This window comes from Volvox carteri (genome assembly GCF_000143455.1).
Source record: "Volvox carteri f. nagariensis unplaced genomic scaffold VOLCAscaffold_15, whole genome shotgun sequence".
Classification (NCBI taxonomy): Eukaryota; Viridiplantae; Chlorophyta; class Chlorophyceae; order Chlamydomonadales; family Volvocaceae; genus Volvox; species Volvox carteri.
Window position 1 is genome coordinate 890,041 of NW_003307558.1, and position 20,378 is coordinate 910,418.

General features: G+C 58.7%; 2 protein-coding genes across 2 annotated transcripts; one reads left to right on the plus strand and one right to left on the minus strand.

Annotated features, from left to right (window-relative positions):
• Positions 1 to 2,104: 2,104 nt before the first annotated feature.
• On the minus strand, positions 2,105 to 3,685 carry VOLCADRAFT_59735 (uncharacterized protein; the record flags this gene model as incomplete). Its single annotated transcript, XM_002949689.1, has 3 exons — positions 2,105 to 2,353; positions 2,960 to 3,161; positions 3,564 to 3,685. Coding segments are annotated over 3 exons (573 nt in total), but the record flags the coding sequence as incomplete, so codon positions are not given.
• A 6,516-nt stretch (positions 3,686 to 10,201) lies between these two features.
• Positions 10,202 to 18,945, plus strand: VOLCADRAFT_90061 (uncharacterized protein; the record flags this gene model as incomplete). Its single annotated transcript, XM_002949585.1, has 17 exons — positions 10,202 to 10,367; positions 10,444 to 10,466; positions 10,775 to 10,936; positions 11,067 to 11,420; positions 12,528 to 12,752; positions 13,047 to 13,148; positions 13,397 to 13,564; positions 14,267 to 14,434; positions 14,726 to 14,896; positions 15,145 to 15,336; positions 15,639 to 15,809; positions 16,224 to 16,376; positions 16,787 to 17,123; positions 17,345 to 17,418; positions 17,731 to 18,062; positions 18,455 to 18,584; positions 18,790 to 18,945. Coding segments are annotated over 17 exons (3,084 nt in total), but the record flags the coding sequence as incomplete, so codon positions are not given.
• Positions 18,946 to 20,378: the final 1,433 nt, after the last annotated feature.

A 20,378-nucleotide genomic window follows, 5' to 3' on the forward strand; every position in this document is an offset into this window, starting at 1 on the left:
CACGTGTTAGTCATTCTAGGACTGCTTTGGACTAAGGATCAAGGTAGACTCGCCGAAGCTTTAACAGCGGTCTTACGTTGGGCAAGCTGTGGCCAGGGCACATGGTTTACATGTTACGGTGACGATGCGACTGACGCGCTGCAAAATGAAGGCCGGCTGTGACATCCCCACGAAAATTTTACTGCATGGGAAGGGATCCCGTCAGGAATAGAATGCTAGGCCCCGTTAGAACAAAAATGTCTAACCACGCAGCACGCAGCATTGCAATAGCAGGACGCCAAGAAACAAGACGACACTACTTCCCGGCAGCCTCGACTGAAACAAGGACATTCGGTTGCACTGCTCAGACAAGATATCCCAGGGCCGACTTGTCATTGTCAGTTCATGTACGAAGTCCTGCCATATACATGCATGACGTGACAAGAGTACGTAGCACGGCAAGATTGGCTTTCATCGCGCCTGGCGCAATGACTGCAAGGCGCATGCCGGCTAACCCTTGCACCCACCGCCGCTCGTACCTCGCCACGAGGTAAATAAAAAAACACGAACAGAAATCGGCATACTGTGCCTCAGGAACGCCGGGATGCAATGGGACCAAATGTTAGCCCCTTCTCCTATATCTTCCCCGGCGTTCCCTTCCAGCCGCCGATGTGGCGGCGGCTGGAAGGGAACGCCGGGGAGGCGCAGAGGCGTCTCCAAGGTTATTCTTACCCGAGTGAACCGAAGCTCCGGCGCTTCTATCCGTTGGCCGAATTACACCGCTGCTTGAGCCCGCGAGCGTTGAGCTTATGCGGCGCTGTGGCGCGCAGCCAGTGCCGACGCACGGCAAGTTCGCCGCTCACAGAGTTAGTTCTGTACTCACAGTTTGCATAACACCATCGCTTCGTTCTCCATGATGCCGCCCTCCCTCCCAGAATGATCGCTCGTTGCCAACCCATGCATTTAATGCTAAACTTGTATCACGCTTTGCACGGTAAGAACACCTAGTTTGTGAAAGGTAACGAGCAGGTACTAAGCCAACCTAAATTTTGCAGCCAAAGTTAACGCAAGCTAATACAATGATGAGCAGAAAGCAGTCGCGGCGCTGCGCGACTGCGCTTGCGCGTCTTAGGCGACCTAGGCGCCGGGTCATGGAGTTGCGGTCGCGACCGGCGCCACCGAACCCTGCGTCCGCAGCAACGCCACGGCCGCATCTAGTCGTGCTGCAAGGTCGCATGCCTTCCGCCGGGCCTGCTGCGCCAGAGATGAGCTCGTCTGGGCATGTTGAAGCGCTGCCTGTAAACGGGTCTGGACGGGCCCAAATACCTCCCAGTGGCTTGCGGCACGCTTGCGTGCTTCAGTTGCGGCCTGCCGGTAGACCAGCCATCGTAGAGGCCACCATATAACCCATTCACCATGCATGATAGGCACCAGGAAGACGAAACAGAGTAAGGTGGCAGTGGGGTTCGAACGTTCGATCGATCGTGTCCTAGGTTCAGCTAGTGGCTTCGAGTCATATCTTCTTCGCTGTGCATTCTCACACAGCTGCACCGTCACTTTAACTTGGCCATGGGGTTGCCCAAGTCAGCTCGCGTACATGTTACAGCTTAAGCGATGGCGGACTGAGGGGACGGTTAAGGATGAGGGTCTGCAGGTCGCCATCGCAGCATATGTTACGGACCCCCTTGCGGAACATGAAACGTGCATGCACAACCTACCTTGGCCGCCAAGTCGCGGGCCTCTAGTGCATGCCGCAGCGAGCGGCTGGTGTCCTCCGAGGCGCTGGCGGCCGAGTCGCCGTTGAGTGGCTGCACCCAGGTGGGCTTACCCTCCGACCACAGCCCCATGAAGCGGCTGCCTGTGGACCGAATCGAGGAGAGTGACAGTAAGGAAGCGGGTAAACAATGCATGGTATGACGCTGTAAGAACATGTGCACGGCTTACACAAAAAGGAGCTCAACACATAGCAACAGGATTGACAAAACTTGGGCGAGTTCCAAGCGGGTGCGAAAGGATAGGATCCACATGGAGGTTACAGTTGGTGACGATGGCGGGTGATTCGGCAAGGGCAGGGTGCAGATATTGGTTGGGGAAGGGCTGTAAGTGCATGCAGCCGCGTTTGAGGTCACACAGCAATGCTGCACGCATGACACGCACCGTTATCGACCGTGTACACGCTCCACCCATGTTTCTTGCCCTGCTGCCACTGGCCCTGATAGCATTGCCCGCTGGCGAAATGGTAGGTACCGAAGCCGTGAGGCAGGTCCTCAAAATACTGCCCCTCGTAACGGTCGCCGTTAGGGAAGGAGTACACGCCATGCCCATGGCGCTTGCCGCGCTGGTAGTCGCCCACGAAGTTGCTGTCGTCCGTACACTGCAGGGGACCGCCGGGTGGGTTTGGAGGGAGTGGGGATCCGATGCCGCCTGCTCCCACCTGAGTTTGAAGCTCGTGGAGGAGGCGCTGCGTGAGGACGCCTACCTTGCTGACGTAGCGGGACTGCACTACCACACGAGCCCGGAGGGGCTGGCGGGTGTGTGTGTGTGGGGGGGTGCATACCGAGGCCAGGTAGTTCCTTTCTCCCAGCATATCGCATCTTTGGCGGCTCAATCTTCACATGGATAAAAAGCGCCGTGGCTAAGTGCTTCAACCTTACAGGTGCAATGTGAAGTCGCGCCTCGGCAGGAGGCTTCTTAATGGCCAATTATTACACGCTCATGCCCGAGATCCGACCTCAGGGCCTGGAACTGACTAGCCCCTAACGAAGGTGTGAATAATTCACGACAACCACGATGCCATATGTTGGCCTGTTTGGTCAAGCCGCTCGCGAGCTGGTGCCAAATCCCGGCGCCAGCTCCAATATCCCATCACCATCTACCTCCTACCTTGACGGACCCTCAGCTTCCCGCATACCGCAAGCCACAGGGCATTTCCAACCCGCAGCTGCACCCACTCACCCAGGTCCCCAGCTGCCCGGCGCACCTGCTGCATGCCGCTGCCGTCCCGAAGGCCCTTCACCCACTGGCCCTCGTAGTAATCGCCGTTGTAGAAGCGGCACACGCCCCAGCCGTTGCGCAACCCACCCATGTATTCGCCATGGTAGGTGGAGCCCTTGGCAAAGGTCTCAGCGCCCGTGCCATTATATACGGCGTTGCGCCACTGCCCCTCGTAACGCCCCTCGTGGCTGTGGGCAAAAGGAAAGAGCAGAAGCGGGAGGGGCCAAGGTCAGGGCATAACGGAGGTGCGGACTTTTACGGTGAGGTTGCTTCGACCGCATGGTTGTGGTCCAGAAATTACGGAGAAGTAGTTTTGTGTTTTGAGGCTATATGGGCCCAGCAGAAGGGCGGCAAACGGTTCGCGCGAGAGTGGTTGATGCTGGCATGAGCACATAATTTGCAGACGGCAATCACCTTGCAACTAGCTTTGCTTTATGAAAAGTATCGGCCCAACGAAAATGCAGCCCGTGCAACAATACCTCCTTCTCCTTATGCCCTGATTTGCCTAATCATATTCCACCCCTGACTCCTTCCCTCTCTTATGTTGGGGGCCCTTTTCCTTACGCAAGTCCGCACGTCCTCGGCCTCACCTAAACGTGTACACACCACATCCGTCCATCCGGTCGTCTCGGAACTCCCCTTCGTAAACGTCCGCGTTGATGAAGTGGTACACGCCCTCGCCGTTCTTCTTGTTGTGCACATACCGGCCCTGTGTTAGTGGAAACGTGTTGCAGTTTCGTGCCTCATTCCAATGCGAAGTCAGGCAGATGATGTGCCCTTAGTCAGAGCACACCGGCTTCCAAAACCAGCCCTCAGTGATACCCAGTGCAAACTTTCGGTGTGACGAGGCGCAAGGTGGCCAGGCCAAGGAAAAAGCAATGGACCCTAACGTGATCCAAGCGCCATGCATCACACGCTGTGCAAGGTCCAGGGGAAAGGACTCCCCTGGACCTTGCACAGTGTGTGATTCATGCCTGATCGTGGACTTTCTTATTGGAGACTGCATTCCGGGGGGCGATACCGTCAATGCTCACACGCTATCCCTTCCCAACCCGTCATGCATAAGAACCCTAAAAGGCGGCACACCTTGTAGATGTCGCCATTGCGCAGCTGCTTCAGTTGGTACTCGCCTAACTTGAACACACGCGCCTTGCGGCCGCTCCCAGTGCTGACGCCGCCCGCGGATCCGTCGCCACCGCCATTTGAGCCCCCTTCGTTGCCGCTCGCAACACCGGTATGCCGGAAATACGTGGCTGCCAGAGCCGCGAGCTCCCTTTGGGGAGGGTAACAGGCATGAGGTTTGGCGCCGACAGAGGTTGGGAATACTCGCCTGGCTTTCAGTTGCTACACCGTGCCGATCGGGGCTCACCAAAAGCTCGGTGCGACACCCATGCCGTGAGGAGTTACGCCCTTTAATGTGCATCACGTGAATGAGTCTAAAATGAATAAGAAAACATGTTCCAGAGACGTCCATTGTTTCTTATCCGTGCCATCGCACCGCCTTGGCCCGCCTGACCCACCGCAGCGCTGCATACCCTAGCAGCCTGTTGCAAACCCAATTTGTCCTGCACTCACTTATGGATGTCCTGAACCAACGCGAACTGTGCCATGCCCACGGCCTTTAGGTGGTTATCCAGCTGGGTGGTACTGCACAGCTTGCGCTGCTCGTCTGTGAGATGGCGGTGTGGAGCCCCATCCGTGCGAGGACTGATGGGGCCGCCAACGCTACCGTCCTCATCCCGCCACATTTTCAACGTCTCCTCCGCTCGCCGGCAGAGCGCCTCAAGCCGAGTCTTGTACGAGTTCGCACGCTGTGTAGGAGTGCGGCAGGTTGAGTCGTTGCTGGGGTCGAAATCTTGTTTCTCAGGAAGGCACAACAGTGTTCGTGGAACGAATACAGTGCAGAATAGGATAGGATGGGGTGATCGGGCGGAGGGCCCGTGCAGGTCACGGATGGGGTTATACAGACCCGTGGAATTTCATTGGCCACATAAACTAGCCACCAAAGACATACAGTCAATAGGGAGCGGGGCTCGCTGCAGGATTGCAGTCCTCAATCTCACCATTAACGCCGACAGCGATGCCGCTCACCTCGAGGAGGAAAGCTGCCTCTGCCTGATAGTTACGATGGCCCGTCGTGCCTCCGTTCACCGGCGATCCTGCCCTGGATCCTGGCCTGGACGTGCTTGGAGAAGCCGGGCGGCTCCTCGCCTGCTGCTGAATTTGCTCCTGCGTGTGCGTCGCCTGGCTGTACGTTTGGACGTCATTCAGCAGCAGTGTGGTGTGCTCAAGCAGCGTTTGTAGGGCATCCTGCAGGCTGCGAGCCTTACCACACAACGCCGGCGAGTAACGGGGGCCTGCACTGACAGCACCCGGCGCGGACTCTGCAAGCAAGGCGGAATAAGATCCAAGAGATTTGTCAATCCCCTGGAGTGCCGCTGCGCAGACGTCCAACGCGGCGGCCATGTCACGGAGGCAGGGCGGTGAGGCCAGGCGCGTGCGGATGGCGGGTGACGCCAGTAGCGCCGCAATGTCCGCAGGCAGCATGGCTGGGGAGTAGCGCCAGCGGTGGCCGGAGTGTGGCGATGGAGACGCTGCCGCCGACTCCGTGGCGGAGGAAGACCCCACGGGTGACGCGTCTCTGATGGGCATTGTCGACTGTCCACTGAACTGTTGTTCCTCACATCCCAGCAGCGGCACTCCGGGAGCGTGCCCAACTATGGCAAATGATGCCGTGGCGGCGGCACGCGCGAAGGCGTTCGGCATAGCCACTGAGGCTTGCTGCGGCACGCCAGCTTCCAAGATCTCGTCACCAAAGTCCTCTTCCTGCGTCCGCCGTCGTAGCCGCGAGGGTGACCTTGGAACACTACCATCAACGCTCCGCCTGCCATCAAAGCTACGTCTGCTATCAGGAGTGCGTTTGCCGTCACCGCTGCGACCGCCAGTGTTGTAATCGCCATAGCCATCACCCCGATACGAAGACTCCGGCCTTGGCGACTTGCGGTCGCCTATCCCGGACTCATACCCATAGAGCGAACCCGTCGGTGACATCGTTGTCCTGGGCGATAAAGGAATTCCTTGTCCGGAGGGAATGCCCGAACGCTGCCGTCCGAAGCTGAAGTTTTCGGACCCCAATCCGTGGGAAATCAACTCCGACGGCGACGGACTGACCACACTCCTGCGGACGCACAGCAAGGGGTGGACAACGAAGGATCGGTTACAAAACCGACGAGCAAAGACATAGCCACGAGTCATTATAGACGAGGAAGTACGTGAATACGGAGGAGTCAGGAAACTCGTGCACAGAATGCAACAAGCCAAACCAAGGTGTGCGAGCCCGAGGCGTGAACACCCCTGCCAGTGCTCATGGACCAGGGACTGGTGAGAAATGCAGTGGCTTGGGGATAACCTCAGCTACAGTGAGGCCGCAGAGGTGCCCCCAGGCGGGCACCAGATCACCACACGTAACTCCCCGACCAGACAGATCGTAATCTCGGACAACAAGGCGGAGCCCGAAAACGCAGCAACGTCGTGCAGAACCTCTCCACCAGCATCCCATCCATCCCATGAGCCACAGCTCGTCAGTCTCTGCATGGGGCCCAGCCGCCCCCGCGCCCGCAAGGCACTCACCCCGACGGGCTGTCACCCATGATGTCCTCGTACTGCTGACCGTAATCCCGCTGCTCCAACCGCGGCGGCGCCACCTCAGTGCCCACATCGGTCATAAACCGATACTCCTCCTCGGGAAAGTCCGTTTGCGTGCACCTATGAGACATCATGATCTGTGTAGAACGGACCGTGAGGGCGGGACGTAGGGGTTGGTACGGCAGGGTGCACGGCGTTGCAGGGTTGCCTGTGCAGTCCTTGGAACCAAGCCTGACGAATGAAAGCATGCAACTGGGGATTTCGAGGGTTGATGGGAAGGCAGTACAGTGTTGAAACAGATTCATCACAAGGCCGTCCTATTCGACTACGTGAACCATAGACCCCTCTACCAGTCTAGAGCGAGCCCGCAGGAAGAACGTGGTTTAAGTGCTTGTCGATGCATGCCGACGCAAATACTGCCCACGACCCGTCCCAAAAGCGGATGTTGCAGCATATCCGCCCTTCACAGCCAGCCAGCTGCCCAGCCTCATATGAAGCATGCTCACACACCTAAAACACACGTCCATGCCTGCGTCAAAGTCCATGAATGCAGACGTCCTAGCTGGAAGCACGTCCCAGCACCCATACCTAACCTCCGACCCACATAACTGCTCACATATGCCCAGCCGAACACACACCCGCCCCTTCAGCCAGTCCGTCAACCCACCCGCTTACGCAGTTCCCCGCCACTGGAGCCTGGGCTTAGACGGGGGCTGCGCCGTTCATAGTGCTCCGGCGGCACTGCCAGGCTCTCCTTGTAGCGGCTGGTCACGTTTAGGTAGGGTGGCGTACGCCTGCCGCCGCTGCTCTTGCTGCCCGTGCCCGGCGTGACGCTCACCGACCTGTTTCCCCTGACCCTACACGCATTGATCAAGCGCGTACGTAAGCGAGAAGGAGAGAGGGGTATTCCATAAATCCCCTCTTTCTGTGGCAGCGGGGCCATCCACCTCGCCCGACTAGTTTCAGAACCATCCAACGTGCATGCAACGCGGACCATGACGCCTGTCAGGTTCTATTGCAAACCTTCTGGGGACGCCTGCGCTGGTCTCCAGCGCTAGCCTGCTCAATGATTAGTCAGTCACAGAATGCGACGCATTCAACATGCCCGGTCAGTTGCAGCTCCGAACTCCTCCTCCCATTTCCCCTTCCTTGTGTTGTTATTAGGTAGGATGGTCACCGAAGGGCGCTTACTTCATTGGCTACTCCCCAAGGATGCCACACTACAGCAGTTCCTTACCTGCCAGCCTCATGACTCAGCGGCGTTGTTCCACCGTAGTTTCCGCTCGTACGCACTGCAGCAGAAGGACCGCCGTTGTCAGGCCAATAGAGTTGTGCAGGGGCTCCCGCGAAACGCAGCTTTATTGGGGATGCAAATGGGTTGCTGCCAACCTGCACGCGCGGGGATTCTAAAGGGCACCACCCTACAGAGCCCAAGCCCAACGGCACGCACCGCCACACGCACAGTACCCCAAACGTACCTAGGCGGCTTAGGTTTTCACGCACTAACCCAAGCCCCTCCAACCAACACCCCCAGTCTCACGGTCTATGCGTGTGAACTCGAAGGCACTGGTCTGTAGGCAGGCTGGCAGAGGGATGTTGACCGTCCCGCCCTTGATGGACTGCTGCCGCCGGTGGTTCGGGCTGTACCCAGACACCCTAGGCGCGCCTGCACGCGCACCGTGGGATGGCGGAAGGGCAAGGCGCATGAGATTGCTTTTGCTTGAGCCGAAAGACCCCGACTGATGGATGCGTAGAGGTTGTCAAGTGGGCCAACGAGCAGTGCAACTGTCGTTGTGTAGTAGTGAAAGGGGGGATGCCATCCTCAGGACCTGATATGGCCTGCCCAGCTGGTTAGGCTATTGAGAGGCACCCTCTGGAAATGCCCTGGCACCGCCACAAAACTGGTCCAGTCTCCGACCCCGTGTACTTACCCTTAAAGCTTTTGTAAAGCCACTGCGCAAACTCCATGAGATCAGGTGGTGATGCCTGGCTGAGCTTGGACACATTCAGCTCCTGCGCACTCAGTTGGAGCAGCGGTGAGGACTCAATGGTGTCGGTCCATTTTGGTTTCATGTGGTCATTCCCCAGAGGAAACGCAAGGGCGAGGTCACATACATGCATAAATACAGGCGGCTGGCAGAGGTTAAGGCCTGACTTCTGCTCCCGGAGTGTCCGGATTCAAATCCGCCTCGGGTGTTTGAGAAGTGTTGAAATGGGAGATGGCCCCCCATCTTGTGGACGGTGTAGGACGTGATTATATCAACTTTCGAGCTGGCCAGGAACTAAGTTGAGGCGCCGTTGATCCGCTAGATTAGGTTGGATGCTGGTGGTGAGTTGCTGAACCCAACGAATACACTTTGAAGTCGGATGGGGTGAATGGATTACAGTGCCCCTCTCGCAGGGGAGAGCAGGGAACTGCATCGGGAAAGGGGGCCGCTGGCGAAGCTATACCATCCTAGTAGCCAACATACATACATACATACATACATACGTGTACATCGTGTAGTCCCTGGGGCCCATACCCTGCCCACCATAACCGACCCAGCAGCCGAGTGCTCCTGACCCAGTCGCGGGCCTATATAGACGTGACCTGGAACCATAAAGCCTGCCCAGGGCATCGGGGGCTTCGCTCCTGACGAACCCCCGCATCTTCTAAATGATTGCGCTCTAAACTGCTTACCTTGGTGAAGCCTAGCGCGTTGAATGCTGCCTGCAGTACTTTATAGTTCGGAATGATCTCATATTCCTCTCGCGCAAAGAAGTTCACTTTGCGAATGGCAACAACATCCGCATAGAAGGCTGGCCGAGAGGGGGGGGGGTGTCAGGGGACAAAGGACCTTAGTGAGGCAGCCCTGACCAACGCAGGGCGCGCTATCAACACAACTATCTTCCCTGCTACTTGATCACAGGATTCAAGCTAAGTATATCTATTCCCCGTGTTACGTGCCGGTTTCGCTCCCTTACCATCCAATATCTGACAATAGATAGCGCCTGACGTGAGCTGCAGTTATTGCAAAATGCACGTAAGAAAACGCTGTGTTGCTGTGGTCGTATCGCCGCTAGGGTCACAAGACTTTGCACCTGTTCAAGACGTGTCAAATTGAGCTCCAGCAGATGGTTGATCCAGTCGAGCAGCTCAGTTTTGCCAGCATAATACTCTAAGCCCTGATCAATCACAAAGTTAGGAGCCGAACTCAAGACTGGTGACAGCGCCATCGTCTTTGACCATAGGCAAACATCAGCTATAGGGATTGTGAAATCTCATTTCTGCAACACTATTTTTTGGTTTTTCAGCCATTGACTTGACATGACTGGGAGCGTTGGTGGGACAGCCTAAATGAGGTTCAATTCACGGCACACGGATAATCGACGACAGACAAGGTCCTTGCCGGAAAAAGGATTTGCACATACGCATACACATACACATCTTTCCTCTCGTTTAGTGTTTTCTCTTTGGTTCGCCTGCGAGGCTGGATAATAGCAATACCTTGCACCTCCGTGGGGTTTGTCCTGATGCATGCTATGTCTTCTGATGTTTAGCTTCTTTTGCCATCGGTGTGCATAGGGCAATTCGATAGATACAATGATCGTGGATGCATTCTCCCGACGGGCGGCTCCGGCTTGCAGTCTGGGCAGCCCTTGCCGCACACCTAGAGTAATTGTTAGCAATCGTCCATGGATGCCCTTTCTGCACCTGCCGGTGCTTTCCTTGGCGCCACGACGGGGCCGTGGCGACTCCTCTGTGGCAGGTAGGCCTTGGAAGCACACCCAGAAAGCCACCTAAACATCAAGCTGACGAGTGGATGCACTTGGTGAACAATGCAGGCGTTGGTGTCCCGGAACAAGGGGTAAGCCTATCTGCAAGGACTGGATAACCCTGGGACGGCAAAGAAGCGATGTCAGCTTTTACTTCGTCTCCTTTTCGTTCCCACTAAGTGGAGAATTGATCTAATTGCATCGCAGGTTTTTACCACTGGGAATGCAAGCGAGGATACACTGGTGCGTAGGCGCGCGTTGGTTTACAGGCCCTTGCCACAACACCCTTTCAGCTGACGCTTACTCAATTCGCCTCCACCCCCGTTCTACTATTCTTGCATTTTCATTTTGATGTTATGCATTCCATGTTGAGCCTTGTCCCGTCTGTTCTTTCGCGCAGGAGCTCGCTGCGACGAAGAAAAACCTGCGCGAGGCGTTAGATAAGATCGACCTGCTTACGCAGCAGGTCGGTATAGTTGAGGAGCTGCAGCTGCAAATGGTAGAACAGGACGAGCTCATCGCCGAGCTCGAACAGCTTATCGAAAGCGACAAACGCAAGCAGGTGCGCTCCTACACTACACGCATCAACAGCATTTCCAAACATTCCTGTTATCCACAACCCATACACCAAGTACCCATTCCAGGTTTTTCCCTGACCGTTGTCCTTCCCTTTCACCTTCCCCTCGTCACAGGACAAAGAGCGGGAGGCCCTGACTGCCCAGGTCGCAGCCGCGCAGGAACGCCTCGCAGCGACATCTGTGGAGCTGGAGGAAGCCCGCAGCCGCCTCAGCGCCTTGCCAGCCATCGAGCAGCTTCAGGCAGAGGTGGCTCGCCTGCAGGACGCGGAGTCCAAGCTGGTGGCCGCCCAGGCACAGGTAGCACGGCTGTCGGAGCTAGAAGCGTTGCAGGAGCATCAGAAGCTCCTGCAGGAGCAGCTGCAGGAGCAGCGTGACAGCCGGGCGACATTGGTGCAGGACCTGAACGCTGCACAGGAGCAGCTGCTGGCGGCACAGGCGGCGGCAGCGGCGGCACGGCAGGAGGCGCAGGTGAGTGGGGTCTGGACCCCAAGAGCCCTTGGCTGGGGCCAGAGCGCCAAGCTGATGACTTGAGCCGTGGGAGGGGAAACGCTTACCAAGATGTGGGGGGGCCTGTGGGTGACGCAGAATGTTGGCTGGGTATGCTTGCCTGAAGTGCTGGGAGAACGGCACGCGGGCGACAAGCCCCAGGGTCTGCATCCAGGCATCTGCGGGTGCAGGGCACCCAGCACGGCGCAGAAAAGCATGTGTTGTGGTCGATACCATGCGCTTTTGCTGCCGCCGATGCTCGGCTCTGCTGCCACCTCGCCTTCCGACGATCGTGCCGCAAATGCTAGGTGTGGGCTGGGTACCTCGTCCTGCCCCGGCGGGCACCCATTGGCCATGGCGTCAGCACATCCCTGACATCGGCACACGTAGCAGAGCGCGGGTCGTGGGAAGTCCTATCCTCGCTGCAAAGGCGTCTGGGCCGGGGGAGGAACGGGGGGTTGGGGTTGAACCAACAACTACCCGCAAGGAGTGAAAACCAATACATGAATCTGACGGAAACAGTCCAAACCGCAGAATGGTCAAACTGCAGAAGGGGGTTATTTTATGGCGGCCCCTCGCGTCCGGATGGGGCGCCAGGGTGGTCCACCTACACAGCCTGGAAAGGGACATGGCGGCCAGCGGGCAGGGGGTGCGGCCAGGCTGACATCGGCAGCAGCAGTCCCTGGATAGGATTGAGCTGGGTGTGAGGGCGTGACGCTGGCTCGAGGGGCGCGGGATCTTAGCGCCCATGTTTGGCTGATGGCATCGCTGCCTTCCGGCAAACGACTTGGGCACCACACAGTGCACCACACACTCACATCATACGACATAGCTCGACACGGATGACGTTGGAGGGCTCCGAGCATCTCCACATGCAGGCATCAGCATCGCCCTCCGACTGTCCGTTGCAGCTCAGTGCAGCGCAGCATCCCGGTTGATGTGATATGAACAGTGCTTGCATTCCCGCACGCGGATGCCGTCCGTCCTTGAACCCAAGGGTGGGCGCATGTATCACTCTTAACGGAAGGACGGGGTTCGTATTTATGCTTCTCTTCATTTCTCAGGCTCTCGTGCCCTCCTGGCGTGCAGGAGGCCCAGGAGGCCCTGGCTCGCAAGGTGGAGGAGCTGGCGGCCATTGAGGCGGATGTGGAGGCCATGCGGAAGACCATGAGCAAGGGCGGCAAGAAGGGGAGGCCACCCAAGGTGCCCCCGCCGCGGGGCGGCGGCAGCAAGGGCTTTGCGTCGCCCCCGCCGCCCCCGCCGCCACCCCCAGTTGCAGATAACCACCTACGACAAGAGCTCAAGCAAGCGCAGGTGAGAGCCTGGGGTAAGGACGGGAAAAAAGGTGTGAACCTGCGAACCCTTGGAGGGGGGCACTCCAGAATGGAAAGGTAGAGGCTAGCTGGTCCCGGGAGAAGAGGTGGATAGCACGCGGGTGAAAAGTATTTGCCTGGCTGGGGTCGATTGGAGTGCCGCGACGGGGATGGAGGGCGGCGAGGTCGGGCAAGGTGGGGTGGGGTGGGGTTCCTCACTCCTTCCTTGTTGCTTGTTCCCCTCGCGCCTGGCACCCGTATTCCCACCACCCCTACCTACACCTCCTCCACTCAGACTGAGCTGGAGCAGCTTCAGGGCACTCTGGAAGAGCGTGAGGCCCAGCTGCAGGCTGCTCAGAGCGCAGTGGAGTTCCTGACCAGCCAGTGCAAGGAGCAGGTAGGGGCGGAGGGGGACCGGGCGGGACGACCGGTTAGCTTAGTAGTGGTGTCGGGGGAAGGGGTCAGATTTGGGTTTTCCGGCAAGAGAGAAAAAAAGGGGAAAGAGAGAGAGAGCGCGCAGTGACGGGGAAGAAAGGGATGGTAACCCGCCTCCTCTTTCTCCCTGTCAGCCGGCCAACCTACCTACTTGCTGTATTACGTACCTACCTGTTTATCTGTCTATTACACCCGCACGCCACCCTTCAGGAGCTCCAGCTGAATGCGCTCCAGGCCAAGCTGGATGAGACCAGCTCCGAGCTGCAATCCCGACTGGCGGCCGAGGTGCAGCTGCAGCAGCAGGTGGAGGGGCTGACCGTGAAGCTCAGGGCGGAGGCAAATGACAAGGCCACATCAGTGGCAGTTCTGACACAGCAGGTGGGCCGGTATGGGGCTGGGTAGGTGGGTGGGCGGCCAGGGAAAATGTATGGGGTGGGGTGGGGGGGATTCTCGGGGATGAGGAGACCGGGACAGTGGTGCAAGTTGAGCAGTTGTGTAAATGATAAGGTTTTTCGAAGCTGTCTTGGGTCCCCCAGGCGGCGGAGCCAAAGCTGGCAGCCCCGGAATTGCGTGGCTGCGGTTATGCAGGGTGTGCGTGAAACGTCTAAAAGTACGACATTGCACGGAAGGACGGGCTTGCTCCTTCCTGCTGACCATCTAGGGTTTTAGGGCTTCTAGGGTTTTAGGGTTCCTGACCATCTTCTAGAGGGTGGCGGGGGGGGTTGAGAGGAGGAAGCGGGGTTTGGTTGGAGGGGAAACTCCTGGGTGCCTAATCCGAGGCAGGTGAAAAACTGAGATGGGATAACCTACTATGGACTGGAGCCGTGTGCGCATGTTGTGACGGCTGCAGGATCTGATCCGCCGGAAGAAGCGGGATCCAGAGGACCTTGCTTGTCTTTCCCCCCTCCCGGCCTGGACCCCACCACCAGCACAACAATGACCTAGATCCCACCACCGTAATTTCCACCCCGCCATCCTGCCTGTATGATCTTCCCCCTCCCCTCCCCTCCCTTCCCACTCCATCACCTTCAATCGTGTGTGGTTCGTCTTTCCCTCCCCTCCCCTCCCCCGCCCTTTCAGTTGGAGTCTCAATCCCGGGAACGGGCCGCCCTGGCCGCCGAGCGGGACTCCTTGCTGGCGGAGGTGGCGGGTCTGCGCGGCAGTGTGGGGGAGCTGGAGGAGCGGAGGCGGCTGCAGGATGTGGCGCTGGGGGAGCTGGACGTGTCGCTGCAGGAGCTCAGGACAGAGGTACAGCTGCTGGGGGGAGGAGATGCCCGTCAGGGCGGGCTTACTGGGCAAGGGAGTGACTGTGTACAAGGGAGACGCGAGTTGGGTTGCAATGAAGAGAGTTTAAGGGGTGGAGGGGAGTTGGTTCCTTACCTGTCGCATCATCATCATCATCATTATCATCATCATCATCATAATCGTCAGAATTTTGATTATCGATCTACCCACCCCATCACCACCACCACCGCCGCCACCGCCGCCACCTCCCCGCTTCCTCTTTGCCGGACTCCGCGTCCCACCGCCTGACCCCAGGTTGAGACCGCTCAGCAGCTCAAGGTGGATCTGGCCATCCTGGCTGAGGCCTTCAGCGCCAAGGAGGGAGAGCTGGAGGCGGCTCACAGCAGGTTGGCAGCTGCGGAGGGCCGAGAGGAGGACCTCAGAAGGCAGGTGCAGCAGGCGGAGAGCAGCCTCAGAAGCCTCACGGTAGGCTGAATGGGAGGGTGCAGGGGGGGTGGAGGTGTGGAGGTGTGTGTGTACGCGTGTGTGTGTTTGTGTACTTGGGGACCGCGCGCGTTGCGTTGGTGGTGATGATGGGTATGGTGGTAATTTCTTTGATAACATGTGGGGGGTTGATAGCAATGTGAGTCGTGTGTAATGCCTTGCATGTTGCTAACTTGGCGGCACTAATGCCAATGCTGCTCCCGGCCCCTCCCCCTGCGCCCCTGCCCCAGGTGATGCTTTCGGAGCTGCAGTCCACAAACACGGAGCTGGCTGAGCGGTTCGAGGCGCTGGAGGCGTCCTTCAGGTCCACCAGCGAGCAGAGGGCGGATGCGGAGGCTCGGGCCGCGGAGACAGTCCGGCAGCTGGGGGAGGTGCGGGAGCAGGCGGCAGTGCTCAGAGAGCAGCTCAGTGCCAAGAACAAGGTGCGTGTGGGTGTTGGACGAGGGGGTGTGTGGGGTGGGGTGCTTTGTGTGCAGCCGAACGCCGTGGGAAGGGAGGGGGAGGGAAGGGGGGGAACCCGGCTACCCTTTTTTTTCCGTGACGAACGGACAGCTTCCTCGCATATGCCTTTGGGCTTCCTCCGGCAGCTTGGTGCTTTGAACTTCGATTGAATGTTGATGCTTTTCGCTCCCGCCTGAGTATTCGTGGGTGATCACCATCGTGATATGGGTCCCCGTTGATTTCCTCCTTATCGTTCCCCGCCCCGTTCCCACCACGCGCTCAGGCACTAGCTGAGACCGCTCAGGCCCTGGCCGAGGCCCAGGCTGCGGAGGCCAGTCAGCGCACGGCGGCGCAGACCCTCAGTGAGAGGCTGGCGGCGGAGCAGGCGGCCGTCATCAAACAGACCCGGGACGTGGAGATGTTCAGAGAGCAGGTGGTGGTGCTCAATGAACAGGTGGGTAAAGACGGCTGGGGACGGAGGGAGAGAGGGGGTTGTGGAGGAGGAGGTTGAGGGGGCAGGCGAGTGCAGCGGGTGATGCATGTATGTACGTATGTATGTATGTGTGTGTATGTATGTGTGTGTATGTATGTATGTATGTATGTATGTATGTATGTATGTATGTATGTATGTATGTATGTATGTATGTATGTAAAGCCCTGGTTCTATCTGACATGCCCTACCGGTGGTGCCCATCTTTAAGAAAACACAGACACCCGTCCGGCAAGAGTTACTCGTGTGCCAACAGCACCAGCTCCCCCCGGGCCACGGACTACTAAAAGTCACACATACGCGCACACGCGCACACAACCGTACCGCCGTATGGCCGTCCACAGTTCCCCCAAAACGGATTTCAATGTTTACTTGCAGATCGCTTACTTGTCAGGTTCCGAGAGCAGCGTGAAGAAGCTCCAGGAGGCCCTGCGGCGCTCCGATGGGGAGCTGGCGGAGCTCCGGAACCAGCTGGCGGAGGCGCAGCGGCAGGTGGCGGAGGCGGACAGCAGCACGGAGGCGGCGGACAAGGTGAAGGATGGGGGGAGAGGAGGAGACGGGGCGGGGCCGGGCCGGGATTTTAATCTGTCATGGTTTTGTGGACGACGCGGCGCCGCTAGCACCCCCTTGTAGCGCCTCACCTCACCACCACGAGGGTATCTTGTGTTGCCCGTGTGCGGTTCTGCCGGTTGAACGTAAGGCCACACCCGCGCGAGCCTTTCTCTTTCCCTCTTTCCCGCACGAGCCTCTCTGCTTAGGGCCCACGCGGTGGTAGCGCCCCACCCATAGCCTACTATTTCTCCCTGCCCGGTGGGCTTGCTAATCCTCTCTTTAGATGAATACACAACCTGCCCACCCCAAACCCAAACTCCGTCCTCCTCAATCCCCCATGTATCCCGGGTGATGCGCATGTACGACGACACGTGCGACGTGTACTACAGGCCACGGAACGGCTCCAACGGGAGCTGGCGGCCGCCACTGCTGCCCTGACGGAGCGCGAGTCGGCGCTGGCGCTGGCTCGTCGCGCCGCGGAGGCGACGGAGCTGGAGCTTCGCACCGCCCGGCGTCAGACGGAGGCGGCGGCGACGGAGGTGGCGGGCATGCGTGCGCAGGTGGCGGCGCTGGTGAGCGAGCTGACGGCTGTACGGCAGGACCGTGACGCAGCGTCACGTGCGGAGTTTGAGTCGTTGCGGCAGGTACAGGCGGAGTTGGCGGCGGAGGCCGCAGCCACGTTGGAGCTGCTGAACAAGGCGGAGAGCCTGGTGCTGGCGGCCTCAGGTGCTTGGGGCTGGACATGGTTGCTTTGGGGGGGGTGCAGCCCGGGTTTGTGTGTGTGTGGGGGGAAGTGGATGGTGGGGTGGGGCAACGTACATACTATGTATGTATGTGTATCTGTGTGCTTTTAGGACTGCGCCGCGAGTAGGACGTTTGTGTGTGCGTGCGTGTGTTTCGGCTTGCCCCGCCTTACCCCTCCTCCCTGCCCTTTGCCGCCCTTGCAGAGCAAACCTCCATGTCCAGCGCTGTGGACGTCAACGCATTGCTGCAGAAGGCGCAGAATGTGAGAGGCGGAGGGGTGTGTGGAGCCGTATGGGTCCCTCTCCTAGAGGTGTCTCATTTTCGTCGGCATGGCTGTTAGCTGGTCATTTCCGTCATCCCCATCCCCTTTGCATCCTGGCGCTTCCTCCCTCCTGCCCCTCTCCGCCATCCACCGCGCCGAGCCTCTCGGAAGTTACGGACAGCTGCGTCAGCGCTTGGGACGCGGGCGGCAGTTGTCTACCTGCATCACATGAACCAACCCTGTCCCAATTCCTCCCTCCATTGCCCCCTCCTCCTTCCCTTCCCCCCCCCCACACATACACACACAACCCCGCACACGCACTGTCAGGATCTGGATGTGCAGACGGAGCTTTGGGAGGCTGAGAGGCAGCGGTCAGCCTCCCTGGAGAGGGAGGTCACCGCGCTGTCCGAGCAGCTCCGAAACACGGCACTGGGCAGGAGGGTTGGCGGTGCGGTGGGGGGAGGAGACGAGGTGGGCAGCGGCAGCGGGGCCAGCATGGCGGGCACGCTGACGGCGGCGTTCCTCAACGCGCGCGGTGTTGGTGTTGGCGGTGGCAACAACATGCGGGAAATGGAGGCGGCAAATGTTAAGCTTCTGGAGGAGCTGAACGCGGCCCGGGACAGCGCGTTATCGGCGAAGTCGGAGGCCGAGGCCCTGCAGTAAGTCGTACGGGTCGTACGAGCATGTAGTACAGCCGTCGCAGTACAAATCGTATGGCACTCAAGACAATCGCGAAGAGCAAGGCCGGAGGTCAACTTCGTGTCTCAGGATTAGACTTGACGCTCACGTGGCTTTTGACACAACGTCGAAGCAACGGAGGCGAATAGCCTGGAACTTGAGAGGGGTACCCTGGAGGGGCGTAGCGCCCCGTACCTCACTCCGACCTATCCCAATCCCACTTCCACCTACCCCGGTCTTATCCTTGTGCCATATCTTTTCGAGCCACCGCGTTTTTTTCGTTCTTAGGTCGCGAGCCTGAATGATTCCACCGCATTCGCGTGTTTAGTTTCCGACGAAGCTCACCTCGCTCTGGTCGGGTCGGCCCTCCCAGGACCCGGGTTCAATTCCTGGAGCGGGAGCTTCGTTCTCGCGATGCGCTGATCACTGAGCTACGCAGCAGTGGGGTGCCGCGGGGCAGCCGGCAGGCCGACGCCCTGGTGCAGCAGCTCAAGTCGTTGCAGGTGGGAGGGGTGGTTGGCAGGTTTGACTTGGGGACTTTGGGATGTAACCTGAACCTAGGTGGCCGCGCCTAGCCATCTGGGAGTAGTCCAGTTGAAAACCTTTTAAACTCTGTGCCGCCTCTGTTCTACCCCGTCCTTGTCCGTCCCTGTCCCTTCTTCCCAACCTGGCCCGGTCGTGGCCTGGTCCTCGCACTCCTACCCGCAGGAGGAGAACACGAAGCTCAAGCAGGCAGCTGCGCGCCAGCAGCAACTGCTCAACCAGACGAAGAGGTTTTTCGAGAAGAAGATCAACCCCAACAACAGCACAGATCTCACGATGCTGACGGCGGGGGCGGGCTCCGGCGGGGGCTCGCCTTCGCGGGTCAGCTCGGGGGGCAGTGGGGCCAGCGGCCCTGGCAGCATTGGGGTTTGAAGGGTCGCGGAGAAGTTGCACGGGAAGGAGGGGTTGGAGTCGGGGTGGTGGAAGCTTTTAGGCGGAAAGGCTGTATAAGGTTGTAGGAATGATTTTTAGATTTACTAGCGGTGGAAGAGGAAGTTGGAGGGGATTGGAGTTTTGAGGAGGGGGACGGGGGGTAGGGTGGCCAGGTGCTTTGCTTAAGGGACGGCGGCATAGCTGTGGGGTAAGTGCGGTAGTGCGGAATGAAAGAAGCGGGAGGGGGAGCCTGGTGACAGAGAAACGGGGGGAAAGAGAGAGCTTTAGTGTGTGGGGCAAATGTGGGGGCGGTTGTACATGGCGTGCATGAGCAAAAGTATTGGGGGGTTACGTTGGGTGGGGGCGTGTCTGGAGGTAAGGGATGGGAAGTTGGTGCGGAGCTCTGTAGAAGTAAGAAGGGTGTCAACAGGAGGGCGGGATCGGCGCCAGAGGCAACGCCGTGAAGGAGCCCGGCGGACAGCGCACGCGTCGCTCCCGAACGCTTTGCGCTGTGTGCTTTACATGGTGGATGGCTCAAAACGAGGTGCCCCGTTCTGCTTGCTCGCTGCGCCACACATAACCAATCATTCTTTCCGCACACACTCGTACGGTACCGGGATGGCCCGACAGCTAGGGGCTCGCGTATACAGGGGTTCAGGAATGGAGGGGTACGGCTTGTGCTTCCCGGAGCCTAACGATCCTGACACTGGCACTGACACACACCACCCGGCTGGGGTCCCTACCACGGTCAGTTTTTGGGGCCCTGAAGCCGCAGAGGCGGCAGGAGAGCCCCCTTGGGCCCAGGTCCTATATCCTTCGGAGGTGGTCGGGCGTAGGACGGGGGGTCGCCCGCTGAGGGTATGTCCTCAAAGCTCTCGCCCACCGAGCAGCCCCTCGTTTTTCCCGGAGGTTAGATTATCAGCCCCAATGTGGACTAAGTATTTTTGCAATGAGCGACGATTATTAACAGTTAGGTTTTCTGTCTAATAGACGTGTGAGCTCTGGTAAATATACAGCTGGGAGGCAGCGGTCTGGGAGCAGCTTCCAAGCTTGCTTTTTTCGTGTGGACCATTGCGCACGACGTGGTGCCGCTGTCGAGTGACACAGGCAGTATTGTTAATTTTGCGTTGCCGGAGGACGACAAGAGTGACGATCCCGACGTGTGGGGCGCCGCCGCCCTGCAGACTGACTGCAGGCCGACGAAGGAAGCGTTGTGTGAAAAGCCTTGGATGCCTTCGCCTCCATGTTTTGTCATATCTTCGTAATATAATGCGAATTTATAAAAGGTAATGGCGCGACTGCGATTCAAGAGCCCATTGGAACAAGCTCGTGCCGTGTGCGTGCACTGCTATATTGCGAAATTTCTTCATCTATATGCCGTG